Source organism: Centroberyx affinis, unplaced genomic scaffold (genome assembly GCF_046629955.1).
Source record: "Centroberyx affinis isolate AG114_WGS23_722 - 3 ecotype Tasmania unplaced genomic scaffold, CSIRO-AGI_Caff_v1 ptg000915l_1, whole genome shotgun sequence".
Classification (NCBI taxonomy): Eukaryota; Metazoa; Chordata; class Actinopteri; order Beryciformes; family Berycidae; genus Centroberyx; species Centroberyx affinis.
In genome coordinates, this window is record NW_027279498.1 from 16698 (window position 1) to 35706 (window position 19009).

Consider the following 19009-nt stretch of genomic DNA (forward strand, 5'->3'; position numbering starts at 1 on the left):
AGCCTCTCAGCACTGACACCCTCTTAGTTCCATTCACCTACTATGAAACAAAGATCAGCTTGGTGCCAGTGCCTTTGGAAAACCCAGCCGTGCTCTGGTAGGGTGTGCAGACAGTAGACAGGCCCAGAAAAGCCAGAGTAAGTACAGGAAAACCCTGGGCTGTCTGTCTGCAAGTACCGGCCCTCTTCACAATGGCTACTGTATGGATCATTACAGAGCGATAACAGCCGCTCTGCTCACTGCACGCCATGCCCCTGTAATGTCTATGCGGGAGTGTGAATGTGTGTGTGTCTGCGTATATCTGTGTGAGTCTGTGCACATCCATGTGTGTGAGAGAGAAAAAAAAACTTCTTTCTAATCAGTTTATCCTCTTTTTCCAGGAAATTCTATAATTCCAGTAAAACGGAAATGACTGTTATCACCCGTGCAAGATTAATGACAAGAGTTTTCTGGCCAACGTAACTAGATTACTCATTCAAATGTACCACAATGGTTTGTGTGACTCAACATTATGAGATCTTAACCAACCGCACAGTAACTTTTCATCAAACACACTCCACTCCAGCGTGAGGGAGCTGAAGCGGTGCGGTTATGTAAGAAAATCAGCATCTTTGGCCCTATAGAGGAGTGGCTAGACTGGTTCTGCTAGTAAAGGTAATGCACAGATGCAAGCAGATGTAAGGCCAGCGGTTTCTATAAAGGAGAGCGGGGGTGACGGCAGCATCTGTACGCCATACCTTGGAGGGCAGACTCAAAGTGCCTGTGCCGATGACCCCATGCCTCCCTGCAACCAGCACTCCACTCTAATACAAAGCAGGTGGGCCAACTGAGTTGAAAGTAAAGCAGGGATTTGTTTTTTGCTTTTTTATTTTCTCCCTTGCTTTCTTTCCGTTTCATTCCTTCTCTCTCGCTCTCTCTTGCTGTTCCTTGCGTGCAGCATAACCAAGCAGAGAAAATGCAATAAGCACTTTAGCTGGCCAAAATCAAAAGGCACAGTAGCATTGTTACCGCTCGCAGAAACAATAGGAAGTCACATGAGGGGATGCTCACATGTGATTTCCGCAGTGTTTGTTAATGGTAATCCCTAAAACAAACTTGCAGCACAGAGTCTAAATTCCAGTCATGCTTTGTGATGTTCAGTCTTCTCTAAATTGAGGTGAGGCATGGATGTGGGGATGGATGGGCCATAAAACATTGACCCTAAGCCTCTCTAAATCATCCATTATGGACCGTCATGATGGTGCTCTTTGGGGTCGACAGGCGAAAAAACTCAAAACCACAGTGGTAAACAAAAATTCCATGTGGAATTGCTATTCCCATAGGAGCATAATGGTGGGATTTATCAAAATCAACTTTACATCCATATGAATGGTATTATTGACTGCACATGTGAAGTCAAAACACTTAATGATAATGCAGAACTTATGTCAGTGACACACAACCTACTCATCAACTTGCAATTATATGGTTATTACATGGTTATATTAAGACTTGACATGAGCCTGCTGAGCGGCATGGGCTTGGTGATCTCAGCCGCACTGCTCAACACTGAGTAAATCTCCAAGGAGCATGTGCAGTCCGAACCTAGTCCTGTGTCCCAGGCTGGCCCACATGTGACACAGTTTGTGACACAGACTGTTTGCCCAGCTACAGCGTTGATAAACAGTAGACCACAGTTAACAGGGTCAAACAGGATCATCTGTAATATCAGATGACATCAAGTCAGGACAGCGCTGCCAGCTTCGCCCTGCCACCCAGACCCACTCGCTCTCCGGCCAACACTGGAAACAGTCTATCGTCGATGATGGCCAAAACACACAGGTCAGGCCTATTGTCACTGTGCAAAGCACACTGACCCTGACTAAATATCAGCCCACAGCCAAGTGGTCAGTGGAAACAAGTTAATCAGTCCAGGCCAGACACACACAGACAATAGGGTGCCATGTCAGAATGTGTTCCACTACGACACTACGGCATCTGATAGTAGCTTACTATGTTTTGCGTGTGTAAGGTGCAATATATGTAGGCGGTGTTGGAGGGGGTCTTCTGCGGGACCGGAGAGGTGACTAGGGGGGTCGCTGCCGTGTCTTCATCCATCTCCCTGTCTGTGGAGCTTTCTGATGTGGCGCGCAGTCATGCAGGCCTAACGGACAGTAGGGGCAGCACAAAAGGCATCAAGCCCCAGGCCCGAAGAGCAGCAGACACTTGTTATCAAAACACTGATCCCCTGGCCCCCACGGCTGCCATTCAGCCCCCGCCGGCCTGCCGGACTCGATTACCCTCCCCACTGGCAGAATGGAGCACATAAAAAGCATTCCCATCAATGAACTGTTGAACCTTTTCCCTTTGGACGTGTGACCAGACAGGAACCCTTTGACACTGCACTTCTGTTGAGCAAATTCGTAGCCTAAGCACTTTTCTGGTCACTGGGCTCGTTAAGTCCATTAATTCCGGGACACGGCACTCATTTATGGATGTGGAGGGGCCAGAATGGGAATTTGTTCTGTTGGTAAAACAGCGAATATTTGCTGGGAGCACAGAGTAAACAGACCAACACCACAGGTCCCCTCCCTGCCTGCCTGACTCTCCTGGCTGCCTCCGTGCCTGGATAGAGAGTGTTGAAGTCTCTCTCGATATGAGACCTGACTGCCTGATCAACATCTGCTCTCTCTCTCTCTCTCTCTCTCTCACACTCCCCTGTCTTTCCTCTCTCTCTTTCTCACGAGGTGAGAACACGGTGAAAGAGCATACTTCAGACCAACAATCTGCTTGGCAAAACCCATTACGGTTAATATCCCTTGAGGCAATCTAATTATTTGCGGATACACCCCTGAAAAAAATGTCTTTGAAGCGTGGTCCTAACACAGGGAGGCAGCGGCCCAGACTGATAAACAGCCCAACAGTAATTACCATCCAATCAGCAACTTTCCTTTTCATCTCCGGACATTTGGTCAACAGGGAGGAAAGCGCTACTCTGATGAAAATAATTGCCTCCTCAAAGGCGATGAATCTCACACCAACTGCGCCATTGCTTCCCTCAGCGGGAAACCAACCATAGACAGCTCATGTAGCGTGCGGTACAGTGCAATTACCTTTCTGGCACTCGAAGATGTCGCAGCAGTCTCCTGGCTGCCCGGTGGCCTGGCTGAGTGGCACGGCGCGCTGTCCGCTGGGGCACTGGGGCTTGTGGCAGGCACGGAGGTCGCAAGTGCACTGGGGTGGTACGGTGGGGCAGCAGCCAGCAGGGGGCGTGTAACTCTTGGTCAGGACCGAGCCCTTGGGGCAGGAGGGCACTGGCAGAATGGGGCACGTCACCCCGGCACACCTCAGCTCCTCTGAAACACACACACGGACACATGTTAAAGTTAAAACTCACACATTCTCATATGCGAAGAAAAACAGTATAGGCACCGCCATACACATACTGACAGGCAGGTATACGCACAAGCACACACACACACACACACACAGCTGTGGCGTCTTATACAATAACAAGCTTCTGTAAAGCTTACTGTAACACCACCTTCTAGGCTCCAACAGTGCCCACACTGTTCCTTGGGACGGCCAGAAGAGAGAGAGAGAGAGAGAGAGAGAGAGAGAGAGAGAGAGAGAGAGAGAGAGAGAGAGAGAGAGAGAGACACAGACAGACAGACAGAAAGAGAGAGAGAGAGAGAGAGAGAGAGAGAGAGAGAGAGAGAGAGAGAGAGAGAGAGAGAGAGAGAGACACACAGACAGACAGACAGAAAGAGAGAGAGAGAGAGAGAGAGAGAGAGAGAGAGAGAGACAGAGAGAGAGAGGGGGGGGGGGGGGGTTGTGTGTGTGTCGGTGTGTCGGTGTGTGTGTGTGTGTGTGTGTGTGTGTGTGAGCGCTCCCTCCTCCTCGTGTTAGTTGAGCAGCTTTGGAACAGTGCTACTCGTGTTGCAGTCTAAGAGCTGAGTTCACACAGTCACCCAACACAAACTCTGTCCACAGTCATCAGATCCCCGCTTCAGTCCGTGACAGCTTTACAGCATCCTGTCAGAGAAGTGAGAGCGGCGCTCTAGACACGACAAGGCTCTCTGCACATCCTGTCTATAGGCCTCTGATCCCACCCAGCCTGGCTCGACTGGTTCACAATCCAAACAGCCCCTCACTCTCTAAAACCAGTCATTAATACTAGCCAACCTTCAACAGAGCTTTTCTTCTCCCCGGTTTAGAATCTCCCCTTCACTTAGCATACCAGGAAGTGTTTGTCTATTCATTTGCCAGAGCCAACATAATAGCTCTGATACCCCTTGTTAGGGGGGAAAGGGGCGCTGGGGTGCCGGGGATCTGGGCAAGGGGCTCGGGGGTGTATTTTGGAGCCTGTTCAGGAAAAGAAAAGTGGAGCGCCCCTCTGTACCGACATTGTACGAGAACAGTAGCTACCTTACAAAGCTTGGATTACCCAAACCTTAGGGACGTGTTTATTTTGGTTCTCTGTGTCACTGTAATATATACAGTGCAGGGAGAAGAGAGGGATTGAGGAGTGCAGACTCACGTCCTGTCCTATAATTGTCAATCTCTAAGTCATTTCGCAGATCCCCTGCTGAAAGCACGGTAGATACACACACACACACACACACACATACACACTCAAGAGTACCGCTTTGAAAGATGAGAGGAAGAGAGTTGTTGAAGGGCGGCATTAACCAGCATAGAGATGATGGATGAGAATGGGGAAAATCTGGTAATTACACATCTAGTTTAGATCGTCACTGGAGCATTTACAAGAGGAAACGCCATGAAGCTCATAAATAACTAATTGCCTTATAAGTGATTAAAATGAAATGGCTTGTGATTTAGTTGAGAGGAATACTTGAGAATCTTTGCATGCATATGGTTTTGGAGGAGAGGGAATTAAATAGGCTGGGGTTGCATAACAGTGCTTGGTGGTTTTGGTGGCCCTTCCAGAAGCTGAGTTCTGTTGATGGCCTTCCCAGACTGGCGCGCTCTCAGTCGGTTGGCTCCGCCACGCAACACGATTCTCTCAGAGGATGTGCCTCATCCCTGACATTTGAAGACCTGTAAGTGGATCCCTCTGGGTTTTGCCACCAGATGGGGAAACTGAAATGGTGAGCAGTTCAGAGCCCAGACTCCTGATCCTCCTGACGGTTCTGCTGTGGCAGTCCGCAGCTCCGCGGCCGATGGCCTCCAAGTCGTATATTCTCACCCATCACACCTCTATAAGCTGAACACACTGGTCTGACCTGATGCTCTCCTGGCATTTTAATCTCGCGGGTAAGTAGCCGTTTGATGTCTACCTGACCCAGAAAAAACGTGGAGGAGTTGTGTGACTGAGGGCTAGAGCTGTATTTAAGATGGAGGGGGTGGGGTGGGGGGGTTGAAATGTCTGACAGATGAAATTGAGGATGAAGGAAACAGATTTTTTCCGGCCCTGGATAAATAGAGCCGGAGTGTGAGGTATCTGTACTGTACTGTTTGCTCAGGCAACCTGGGAACAGTGAAGGCCGCCACAAAGCTCTCATTGATAAACTTTGTCGCTGAATAGTGTCATAGAAAATGGGGGAAAATCCCTGAATTAAGGGAGGCTACAACCCTTTTAACGGTTTTTGGCCTAATTCCTATGTGGGAGTTAAATAAACTTCAGTTGGAAGCGCTGATTGGAGAATGTTTTACTTCCAATAAAGTCTAACAGTCTGCTGCTGCTCAGTCGAAGACGGGTTTTGCATATGAAAACCTTGAGCTGTTTAAAGCCATAGAAAATGCCCTGGGACGATCTTGCACAATGTTCTACACTGAATAACACTTTCTGTGTATTGTATGTGTCCCAGAGAAGGCTGATTACTCTTTCAGTTATGATAATGGCTAGGGTTAGAGTGCGCTGGGAAAAGCAGCTGGCAGACATACCATTGTCATTCAAATGAATTGAATTGTATCCATCCGTGGAAATGGTCCAACCCTTGGAGGTCTAATTAATATCATTTTCTAGCGGGCACATTTATGAGCATAATAGGCAGACAGAGAGGTTGGAAAAAGTCAGCGGCGGATGGATTTTCTCCTGTTCTGTTTGTGTTCTATCTCTGAGCATAAATGGCTGTAATTAGTGAGTCAGCAGCCACAGGAGCAATCTTGGTATCACAATGGTGGCCATTCTCCAGCTCGCGCAAACACAAACACAAAGGCCTGATTTGGCATGCTTGATAAATTCACTCTGCAGATTAGCCAACATGTGCTCTTGTAGGACTGGTGAGATAGCATAGAATGCAAAACCTTGCAACCCTTGACCTGAATGTACAACTTGCAACTATACACAAGTGACACACACACACACACACACACCTGAGGCTGGTCTGGAAGAGGTGGGATACGGAAATTGCTTCATTACCACAGAATGGGCTCTTTTGTAAACAATGCATATTTCTGGCATCTCAGCAGCTCATTGAAGAAAGAAAAACACCTCTTTGTAAATGGCTTTTTTCTTCCCTTCGAGCCAGGGCACAAGGAGCGCAGTCTTTCCCCGAACCAGAGCGGCTCGGCCAGGCAGAGGAGGCTGTGTTGACAGCCTGAGTTTACTCATGGAAAAAGTGCACAATATGAGTTCTGTTCACCGACTGACTTTGGAAGCAAGTCAGCGGAGAACAAAGCTGTCTCAGTCCAGCTGCCCTCCGTGGGTTTCTGGTCCGTCCTCAGGTTTTATAAAGTTGCTCCGCAAAGGGACACATCAGGGCCGTCTCTCACGTAAAGCTGTGGGGGCCTGGCCCCGTGCCCACCAGCAGTTACAGCTGAGAAAGTCAGTATTGTTCACTGTGCGTATCAGCGTGTGTGAGTATATGTGTGAGGACCGCAGAGCAGGTCTGGGAGGGGGTCCAGGCCAAAAGGCACAGACGGGGTCACCGGGAAGAAACACTCAGTGGGAACTTCACACTACGGTTAGAACAGTGAGGTAGCCAGGCGTAGGCAGGCAGCAGCCGGCAGCCCTGCGTCCACTGCCTGCACGCCTCGCTCTCTCGCGCTTTGGCTAAATATTTGCAGATGAAAAACGTGATCGTGGTGTCCTAGGCAGCACCACTGCAGCTGTGAATGTGTGTGTTTGGGTGAGGTAATGAAAGTGTATAAATATGCATGTGCATGTGCTTTTTTAAGTGTGTATGCAGGTCTGATCGTGTGTGTATGCCCATGTTTTTGTGCACGTTTGCTAGCATATTCTGTGTATGTGCGCATTTGTGCATGTATGTATCTGTGTGTAAATGTGTGTGTGTGTGTGTGTGTGTGTGTGTGTGTGTGTACACAGGGGTCCATATGTGCTCTCCATGGAAACACACCCATTTCCTTGCTGTCAGATGTCCAGTAAGATTAGGCCAATGAAACTGAGTGAGAGGGCTTGATCTTGTATCAGGCTGTAAGCCTCTCCAACAATGTCAGCCAGACAGAGAGCAACACTATTGTGTAGGCCATTGTCTATGGGTAGATCTGGCACAAAATGCATGGGGTGAACACAGTCTGCTCCAAGACGCATGAAGCAGGTCTATGGAAAGAAACCATGAGAGGGACATAAAGTCAAATGAAGAGTTCTCAGGTGTACTGTCCTTCAGAGGGCAGTATACCGAAAAAAAACAACTAAGCCCTCACTCTCACCGGTAGCAAATGTAGAAAACAGTCTATGGGAGACCTGGGCCGCAGACAGCTGTTGAATAGATTGTGGAAGAGGCAGTGAAGTTATGTAAGTATTTTCTTCCCTTTCAAGCAAAAAGGAAAAGAAATGGCTGATGAGCTGGCTTAGGCTGTGGCTGTGGTGACTTCGGTTTGCTAATGGCTATGACTGAGTCTAGGAGCTGAGACTGTGGTTGACGCTACTTTCAACTGAGGCTGGGGTTTTAGGCCTAGGGTTAGTGAATGGGGTGAGGGCTGGGGCTGAACTTGCAGGAAGGGTCTGAGACTTTGTTATCATGTGTGTGTCTTGGCTTCTCCCTCCCCAATGCTTGCCTTATGCTGGCTGGCCTGGTTAGTGGCTGACCAAGAGTAGTGAGTGGGCTGACAGTGATCCTACCATGCCTTGCAGGGAAGTTCTTTATCTCAATTGCCACACAAACCGTGTTTTGTTTCCTCTTTGAAATCACTACCCACACACCACACACACACTGGGAAATGAGCAGCTTGCAGGGTACAACAGGGGCCACGGCTTCTGCAGACAACACACAAACACCCAGCGCTGAGACGTCTCGCACCCCTGCCAGCCAGCGGCGGTCTGGCTCAACCAGTAATAGCCCTGCCACAAAGAGGCTGCAGCCAAGCAGAACTAACGATCCTTTCACAAGGGGAGAGAGAGGCGGGCCGGGATGAGGTGCTATAGGTGGGCCAACAGCTCCGAGGCAGCGAGCTCTGTTTGTGCCATGGCATCATGGTGGGCACCGTTCCCCTGTCTGGCCAACATCTCGTGAACTTCCTCATTCCTCTAATGGACTTTTAATGCTATACTTACACCTTTAAAGCTCCACTTTAATGCTCCCCCATTAGCCCCATTACCTCTCCACATGAACGTGATACACTGTAGTCATCAGAAACAGCTCGAGAGCCTCAACACTTACAGGACACTGTACACGTACAAGAACGTGTACAAAATACAGAGACTTAGAAGTTCCTGTCAGAGAGCGACGGCGGGGGAATTCCACCAAAATAGCAGCTAGGGGCCTTATCATGAATGAAATATGTAAACCATCCTAGAGTATAAAATTACCAAACACCACCCCAGTAAGACCCTGGGTCTCGACACAAATACCTCTTCAAAACGGTTGGCCTCAGTTATGTTTTTCCTTTTCCTATTTCCTATCTTCCTGTGTCTCCCTTACCCCTCCCTCTCCTGTACTTATCACATCCCCTTTCCCCCCTGACATCTGGATAATACGTCCAGCTCACCATGTTACTTCTGGCCGAACGTTTGAAGCCAAATTACATCAGCTTCGTGTAAACCAACGGCGAACAAGATCCCGCAGAAACTTACGAGAGACATCTTTAGGTGATCAAACACGGACGACGGTGATGCACAAAAGCCTGGAGTCTGTCACAAACAAATCAACAGAGAGCCACAGCAGAGGGATGAACTGAGGAGACCAATGTGTGAGTCAGAGTGAAAGTGAGAGAGGGCTTGGAGAGAAAGCCGGGCCAAACCACTACCATGTGTGAGTTTACAAGCCTCAAGCAGAGGCAGGGGATGTTATGTTCCAATTGATTGGCTGAAGGAGGCTTCTCGGAGTGGCGGAGAAGGGGGTTGGGGGGAGGGAGGGGGGGGGTAGTTTACAGTATGCGTTTGCTGTCACACACTAAAAGGACATGCAAACACAGAGCTTAATAACTGTTTGCGTCCATGACGGGTGGATGGGTACAGTCGCTATAGAGTCCAGAATAACACTGAGCTAATAAGATCCTACCCACAGAGTCCCAGTCTGGTCGTAGAGGAAGCTCCAACTGATAATACACAAAGGAAAATCTCTGCCCAGACATCTAGACAAACAAGATAATTATCACATGCAGACGCATGCACAAACACAGATGTAGACACACGGGCTCAGATGCTCGCATACGCACACACAAGCACGTTAACACGTGTGAGCACATATGCAAATGTATAAACATATGCAACCATAAACACACGTGTGCGTCTTTCCACATGCACACACATGCACACACACGCAGACACACGCACACACACACACACACCGTGGCTTCTTACTTAATGAGGGGCCATCGGAAGGGTGTGTGTGTGTGTGTGGAACTCATAAGCTGCAGAAAAATGTTGTTTACTGTTTTCACTGGTGTGAGTTCAGGCTGTCATCCTCTGGGTTCCGGCTTTGAGATGAGGAAGTTACACACAGTATATTTTTCATTGTGACACCCAACTTCAGTGATAGTATGTCAAAACAATATAATATACTATAACACACTTCCTGTGGGATTTACCCAGTAAATAGCTGAACACAAACATCCACACAGCCAAGTTACTGTAAATGCTCTGTAATAACCTCTGTGGTTTTTGCAGACTTAATAATCTCAAATATTTTTCCATGGCACATTGCCAGCCACAGTAAGCTGCAGCATAAGCAGTACTGCCTATCCAAAGCGCTGTGCTTCATCTGAAACATCAGCAAACTGCCAGGAGAGAGGGAGAACCTTGAGTATCAAAGGACAGCAACACATGAATCAAAAACACAATCAGTCTCAGCAAATCTAAAGCCAACCTTTCGGTTCTGGAGTCACATGCCTTGGACTGGAGCATCATCACGTTAAGCTGAACAAATTTCCTCCAGCCTTCAGTCAAGTGGTCCGGTTTTCTGGCACGGAACGGCTTGTTGAGTAATAAAGCAGATGAGATTTGCCCAGCACACACAGAGAGGTTCGGTGAGTTCACTCAGTGGCACTCTTCTCAAGCACCGTCCTATTCTGCAGATGCCATTCAGGGAGCAGCCACCACTTCAGGGCCCGTCTCTCTCTCTGACACTTAAAATGGGGAAACCAACCACTGCAACACAAGCCTTTTTCACTTAGAAGTGTCAATCAGGGAGACAGCTAAGAGTGGGGGTAAACACACATTCTTGTATTCCGTCTTTTATAGGGCTCGTAATTAAATAAACGCCTCAAGCGGGTTAATAGGGTGGCAGACAAGTTCATAAGCAGGATCATCTCTCACCTCATTCATGGGTGTCTCGCTATTAACCCCTGGCAGAGGGTAAGCATTCATCCTGCACACTATACAGTTACACCTTAGAGACCACCTTGTGTCCAGGGCATTTGGATCTCTAACACTCCATGTTTCCATCAACAGTCCAGGCAACTTGTTCTCTGTTCTGCTTCTCTATCTGTCTCTTCACACTTTCTCTCTTTCACTCTTAATATATTTCCTTTTTGCTCTCTTCATCAATCTCTTCATCAATCATCAATCTTGCTCTCTCTCTCACTGTTTCTCAATCTTCCCTCTGTCTTTCTTTCTCTACACAAATATTACGGTACATCAGCGCAAAAGCTTAATTATACATTTGACAAATCACTTTGACATCCAATGGACCTGTGATGTTTTTAGCATTTTGCAACACTTTTAGTTGCTCCACAAACCATTAAACTTTCACAGGATTAAAAAGGGGACATACACTTAAAATTGAAAGTGACCAAATTTGGAGTCACAAAGTTTTCATTCGACAGCGACAATATGCTTGCCTTCACACATAATGAGCCAACAGACTTATGGAATGCTGTGTTCCACTCAGAGGTGATTTGCACTGCAGAAGGGCAAAACCTTTAGCTGTCTGCTGTAGCGCACTTTATATCAACGTTTATATTAAGCATGGAATCTGAACAGGAAGATAAAATGCCATTATGTAAATGTAACTTTGTCGTGGTGAATCTATTTCAGACTCTGATATCAATCCCCGTATCTCAACAAGGCTGAACAACGCTGAGCAAAGTTACTGGTCGGTTGCTTGTCCGGTTGTCGGTTACGGTTGCAGGTCGTTTGAAGGTTACCTGCGGCTTCCTGGCACTGGCTGCGGTTGATGTAGGAGAAGTGGTGGTGGCAGCTCTGAGACTCGCACGCGCACCCCTCGGCGGTCAGGTTACACCCAGAGAACATGCAGGCCGGGTTGGACGGTCCCACAAACTTCTCCCTGTGCCTTTCCCGGTGCTCGTGTCTCCGACCCTCTGCAAGCCAGCCGCGGACACACACACACACACAAAAACACACACACCACAGTCATCAATGAGTCACAGACAATGGCACCACACAAGAGTGAGTGGGGCACCACCAGACAAAGCCTGAGCGTGTGTGTCATCACTATGATATGTAACTAGCATTAGTCACCTAAGAGCCGCATCTGTTATGGATTAGCTACTCTCAATGGACAGCATTATTCCCTCTGTCTAACTTGGAGGCTGCTTGTGTGTGCGTGCATCTGTGACTTTAATGTGTGTGGAGGGAGGGGACTCACCTGTCTTGCTGGGCTTCATGCAGGTCTCTTGGTCTGGGTAGACAAAGGAGCCCAAGCAGGAGTGACGGGCATCACACACGCACTGACCCCCTGCTCTGTCGCAGCCCGTCATCAGCGGGCAGCGCTCGTCCTCCAGGCCCGCCTCTGGATGCTCAGGAAGCTCTGTGGTGGACAACGGGGGAGCACAGAAGATATTAGGGAGTTGAAGTTGAAGAAGTTGAATTTCAGATTCGCTTGGACTGGCTTGTCCGCTCCACCTATTTTCGATTTTAGGTGAAGAGACAGACACTGGATGGGGTTACAGGTAATCACAAGTGAAAGAGTTCTGGCGCTCTCTCACAAGCACCATTTATGTGTTCAAGGGTCAGCAAGCTTCCAGCCTCTGTCGCAACACATCCCGCTGGCAGAACCATTATTGAAGTGACCAGTGTATTTCTGGGCTGCATCAGCCGTCCCTCCTCCCTCCTCGCTGTGCCACGCTACTTCAGCCGTTGAGCCCATTTGTTTGCTTTTGTTCCACAGCATGGGGCCCTCCCAGGGTCTCCATCTCTGCTGGCTGCTGGAACGCCTCTTCTCTATCAAGGCCGCTTGCACCATACCCATTACCCACGCATTGTTCCCTTGTCCCTTGCCTAGCGAGCCGGACCCCCCTGACATGGCACCTCAAGGCTTAGGCCCACTTGGAGAAAAATGTATAATGATAGAAAGGAGAGTATGGGGAGGTGGGTAGGGAGCAATGTGGCCCGTATTGCCGTGAGAACTGAATAACCATCAAACCCTGGGATCAAAGGGCCCCCACACGCACATCAGCCATGATGTTCTTCTCTTATGAATGCATAAACACACACACCTCCAAACTGCTCTCCTTCGTGGTTCTCAGGGACCACAGTCTATGGCTGCAGACAGCAGAATAAGCAGAGTGAGACACCCTAACCCTAACACCAAATAACCCCTTCCCAAGGACTTGGCTCCTGGGCCTCAATCAACAGCGCTGAGGCGTGATCGCAGCTTATCAAAATACTCTGGCTTTTCTCTCCGAACAGCTATGCACCAGAACAATGCACCAGAGGAGAGGCATAGACTAACCACTAATATATATTCATCAGTGATTCATAAAAAGAGTAGCTGACTACTCTACCTACCTACCTGAGGGGAAGCATTATAAAATGAGAATCATTTTCATTCTCTGTTAGGGGTTGGAAAAACAATAATGGGATGACTCAAAATGATAGGATAGGAATGGAATTCCATGGCTTCCCTTTTAAGCACTGTAAATAATAATAAAAAACATATGTTGATTCATATTAATCCAAAACAGATATTGCATTGTGGTAAAAAAAAAATCACTTTTGTTTCTGGCAAATATATTTTTTCCAAGTTGTTCAGTTCAGGTTGCATGGATGTGACTCCTGAGAATACTTTCTCAGCAGACGTTAGAATAACAGTAACTCCTGGGTGATGGAAGATGTGCACAAGCCCAGCCAATGGTAGGGAAGGGAAGAGAAGGGGGAGGGGGATGAAGAGGTAATGGCATTATTACCTTTAACCTGGGCCAGCCTGGAGTGTTAGTGGCTCTCCCAGCCAGCTAGACCGGCAAGACACAAGCAGCCTTTTCAATACACCCCAGCTCTCCTGCCTCACTAAAACTTTCCCTGGGACTTCCTTTCACCTTAAAATGATCCTCACCTCCACAGTTTTTCCATCCACAGGCCTTCCTGTGCCTGGGAGGGTATTTTCATTGAGATGGTGGTGGTGCTTGTCTGTGTGGGGAGCTAAATCCGGCATGCAGAAGGAGGTAGGAGTCAGGGGGAGGGAGATATAATTAATGAAAGTTTGGGCATGGGGGACAGGGTCTGTCATTCATTAATTATTAGCTTGACCCCAGTCAAGTGGTTTGTTCTAATCTGGTCTGCCTCAGCCTTGTCCACTGTGGCTTGACCCTATGTGGTCTGGCCTGGCCTGGTTTGGCTTAGTCTAGTCTGGTCTGGCCTGGTTAGCTTTTGTCTGGGCTTGCTCCAGGCAGGTCTGGCCTGGCACGGCTCTAGCCGGGGTCTGCGGCTTTGTCCCAGGAGGTTCCTCTCTCAGACACGGAGACTGCTTGTCTTGGCATCCAGGGCTGGGATGGGGAAGCTGACCTCTGGAGGCCCTCTGGCTGATAGCGAGCTAAAAAGGAAGTCTTTGAAACATTAGATAATACCGGAGGAAGAGGGAAGTGGACGGCATGTGAAGGAGTGTAGCGGACACAGCGTCCCTTTAAGACAGACACTCTGTTAGGTGGTATGTTAAGTGGCTCTGCAGCATGGGTAAACTTGGCGTGGGAGGACAGGGACAAGAACACAGTGAGAACGTCAAAACAAAACATTTAGCTGGCAGGATTGAAGGATATCACCTGACTGACAGACTGATCGTTGCAGCAGATATGATATGGTGAAAGGCCCAGGGTGCAACACCCAAATGGGTGATACTCATCACACAGAGATTAACAACAAAACCTTCCCCAAGATCAGGTACTTGTAGTCATAACAATACACTGGAGAAAGGCAGCAGGATCAGTCTGCAACCTGAAGCTTACTTCAAATGTCAGCATTCCTACAAATCTTTGGATTGATTACATTGCATTTCATTTCATGCCTATTGCATGAAATGCAATTTCCACTAAATTTGTCGCTTCTATGTTTACATGTCAATTTCTTTTGTGTGAATAACTGATTTGAATATCCCAGGTATTGTTTTTGGCCAGCTAGAACCAGTTCTTTGGACTCATGTAATTAGGTATGTATTATTTTGGGTTATTATCCCTTCAAAAGTAGTTAGCTCTTCTGGCAACAAACCTTGGCATTAAACACCAAAAAAGATTAAGAAAAGATTACTATGACATCTCCAAAACCGTTTGGATATCAGTATCTGCTACAGCTTTTCCAGGCCTGAAAAAACATTCAATGACTATTCCAGCTTTTCCGTGACCGTAGGAGCTCTGAACTGTGTTTACACTTGATAGACATTCCAATATGCTGTTTACTGCATCTGGGGGGTGAATGTATCACCATAGCTGGCAAACAATAACAGATTAAGACCTGACTGAAAAAGCATTACTGAGGTATCCCTCTCACAGAAAACACTAAATGTCACCTGTGCCACACGCTTTTACGTTTCCACACCGACAGATATTGACCACCCAGAAAACTAAAGGCTGTGAGCAGAAAAGCAGGGATCAGAGAGCGGAAACATTTACCCCCTACTCCTGATTGCAAGCCTAATCACTTTAAGACCCTAGCCCCGGCTTGAGGAGGGAAATCTGGGATCAGCCTCCAGCTAGCCTGCAGCCTGCCGACCATGGCCCCTGAAAACACACTGAGAGGTGTTGATTTACCCCCACCTAGACCCTCTGGGAAAGTGTGTAAGAGTGTGTGTATGCCTGTCTGTCTTTCTGTCTGTCAGTCTGTGTGTGTGTGTGTGTGTGTGTGTGTGTGTGTGTGTGTGTGTGGTGTGTCTGAATTAGGGGTCAGCAGCATGCTCCAGGGCCCTGGAGCCACAGGACCAGAGGCACGACTCAATCAGAGGAGCCATTAACTCTCCCACCCGTTACAAAGCTGGTAATTTGCAGTAGGGATGTTGGGGCATAGAGGTAGAGGATTAGGTCCTCCAGACCCCAGCCTAACCTGTAAATGAAGCACAGTCAGCAGCAGCGTCTCCTGGGATGGCCTGGGGCCGGAGACCCCTGGAACCCCCCCATGGAGCCCTGACTTGGACCACCCCAAGGAGGGTTGAGGGGAGGGCAGGGTCATGGAGATCCGGGCACCCTGCAAGAGCTGCTTACTCTCTCCTCCGGTCCTGTCAGTCCTCTTCAATCATCCTGAAACAGGCTGGAGACAGTGCAGGTGGAGGGGCTGGGGGGTCTTCCAAATGCCTATTTGTCCCACAGGGGGAGACCATTGCTACTTCATTCAATGTGTGAGGAACTTGACACCCTGCACATGTCTTACCTCAGTCTAACAGAAGCAAACTCTTGAGGCACATTTCTTTGAAGTTCAGAGAGTTACGCAAATCACGCGTAAAATGAGCACATCAGACAGTATTATCACCAGCCTAGCTCTGGTTGGAGTAAGCATGAATAGAACAGTATAGCACTTCGTAGGATTTGTAGGATTTCCAATGAAAACCTGCTGGGGAGACTTTTGCAATCGTCCAGGCAAAGCCTCGCAGCTCAGAGGCACACACTAAAGCCCAGTGATTGTGTAATCAACTCCTGCAGACAAAGGACAGCTTATTTATTTCAAAATTAAATTAAGACTGTGTAATCCAAACATAATGAACAAACATAACTACAATCATCAGTGTTGGATACTCCATGGGCAGTCCATGCTTTTTCACTCACACAAATTAAAACGGTCATTTTTGTCTTATCTCAATTCACTGCCTTTTTATAAATGTCTGGTTGAGTTGTAGCAAAGGGAACTGAACTTTACTAGAGCTGACACGTAACCTGCTGCCAAATTCCTGCTGCCAAACTTATTGTTATGCTTGTGAGCGGAGAGTGAATGAAGCTTCAAGGAGAAGAAAGAGCAGTTGAACATGACTCCTCTCCTGGCAGTCAAGAGCCCCTCAGACCTGGGGAGCTACTCCAGGCAGCCAGAGACAAGGTAAACACTGACACAGTCAGTGCAGTCATGACTTAACTGACATTTGAATAGTGATGCCCTCAAGCTATTAAGAGGAATGGAACAGTTGTCTACCAAAAGAATAGACCGCCTATGGTCCTTACAATAAATGTGAGCAGATTTCATTGCACTATTAAGACAATAAATAACTCATTTCATCTCCCATTCCAGTTATTGCGCAGCAGACATTTTTCCAATTTCATTCCATAAAAACGACAGAGTTTAATCCAGTTAACGGGTGGTGAACTGAACATAATAGACTACCCACCTTTACATACTCCAATTTCAGGGATTGTGGCAGCTCCGGTTTTGTTGACAGAGGCGCAGGTCAGCCCCAGGGCGCAGTAGCCGTGCGCCCAGTCCTGGCCGCCGCATGGCTCCCACTCCAGCCGCGTACACTGGTCACAGCATCCGCATGGGTCCCTGGCCAAGGTCCGGCCACCCTCGCAGCCGTGCGGGGCTTTTCCGGGACACGTCCGGAGATCACACGGTGTACACTCATGAGCCGTAAGCGCCCGCACCAGAATCAAGAAATTCAATAACGCAACCGAGCACTTGCTGAACATATTTCAAAAGTGGATACCCTCTGTAAGTTTTCCAAAGAAATGTTTCCCTTATGTCAAATGGTAAGCCACATGAAATCGCCGCAATGTCTATTGGATGTAGTATCTCCAAAGTTGAAAAAGTTCTTCTTAAAAAAAAAAAGGAATGGGGAAAAGTTTTGTGGTGCGCCTTTCCCCAAGCGTACTGTTGATTATACAGTCGGCACAAGCCACTTCAAGAGAATACCACGAGATTAAAGTGTGCGGATGCGTTATGGGTGGCAGAAATATCCAAAGGCAAAGGTTCAATGTAAGCAGGTAGACGCGCTTCCAAAGTGGTTCTTCTGATCAAGTAAACGTATGCATCCCAGACGGAGGCTATGGGCGTCCAGTGAAGCTTGCTGTTGCTGACAGCGACACACGGGAAAGCAATCTGAGACCTAAATTGACATACAGGCATATAGAAATTAGCGGTGCCCCCCTTTCCTTGACTGACACAGGCAGCGACCAGTCACAAGGAGCGAACGGAGGGAGGATTTGAACTGATTTATCCCCACTCGGCAACTCGTTTCTGTGTTGCGCAATGATGCAACTTTTACTATCCTGAATGCAAGTTCCCTTTCTCTTTAACATTATGTAAATCTAGGGTAATGGCTTTTAAAAGCCATTACCCTAGATTTTATTAGTTGCGTGGTGTAGTGGTAAATAAAAATGTGGGCAGGGCAAACAACCACTGATATAAGGACAAATCAATTATGCTTTCAGAAAAGCATTAATGTCTTTTCCCCGAAAATAACCTTATCCTCGTGTTATTTACGTCAGGTTGATACTTCTTACTATGATATGTGAATTACATCCAAAAGATTTATGTCAGCCTAAATGGTGGCTTAAGTCTATTCTGAAATTAAAAACGGGGTAGATTAAGTTTGTGGGTGTTTCCTTCGATACATCACTGGTTCCATTATAAAAAAAAAAAGCATAATCCAATACACAGTACAGTACATCAGCATGAAGACTCACTCACTCCCTGACATCATTTCTTTTGTCCACATTAATTTATCCCTTTGCATTTACCGTAAGGCTCTTGTCACCAGCCTCCAAATTGTTCAGGCTCTTTCCTCTTTCAACAATAGACCTACAATCCTAATGTCTATCAAAGCCTTGTAATCAAACATATCAAGCGTTATCAGTGCCATACATCATTCTACAGCTTTACTGCGCGCGTGTGTGTGTATGTATATTTGTTTCTATAGATGTCAGATCGTGTATGCAGGTGGCTTCGGGAAGGTAAAAGGTCAGCTTGTGTTTGTTGAAGCAGTGTTTGTGTGCTTGCACTGGCAGATGGATGGGGTGTGTGCGTGTGTGCTGTGAGCACAGCTGGAGGCTGAATGTGACAGAGATGTAGATGTCACTGACACTGAAGACCACTGAAGTAGCCAACAGTGTCAACAGCAATTGACAAAGAACCCATATGTGATCCTGGGAACGTGACATTAGACCACCAGACTGTTCATCTTCTTCTCAAGCTGCACATTAACATCAGTGCAAGTGAGCAAAGGGAAAGCAAGACAGTTTTCCCAGGGGGGGAGAATAGTTAGTCTTGTCTTACTAACCATTCATGTGTGATGGTAAAACTTATAATGCAGGCTACTTTATAATACATGAAGCAGTCTGTCAACTCAAAATAACTCAATTATTAGGAAGTAGTTGATAGAAAGAGAAGGTCTTAAGATGTTGAAATATTGGGTATTTTTTACTCTGTCAAGGGAAATATTTCCTTTTTAAAACACCAATCAGATGTCATCCGGGATGATTTTATCCACAAAGTCAACACACAACAGCACCTCCTTCATTT

At 47.4% G+C, this 19009-nt stretch overlaps 1 protein-coding gene across 1 annotated transcript in view; it reads right to left on the reverse strand.

The window, feature by feature from the left end:
* Positions 1-17551, reverse strand: part of crim1 (cysteine rich transmembrane BMP regulator 1 (chordin-like)) — a 34182-nt gene extending 16631 nt beyond the window's left edge. The window contains exons 1-4 of the mRNA XM_071521698.1: positions 16881-17551; positions 11955-12116; positions 11494-11667; positions 3093-3335 (exon numbers count right to left, since the gene is read on the reverse strand). Of these exons, the coding sequence (XP_071377799.1) occupies positions 3093-3335; positions 11494-11667; positions 11955-12116; positions 16881-17178 (877 nt within the window). The 5' untranslated portion in view covers positions 17179-17551. The remainder of the gene's footprint in view (positions 1-3092; positions 3336-11493; positions 11668-11954; positions 12117-16880) is intronic.
* Positions 17552-19009: the final 1458 nt, after the last annotated feature.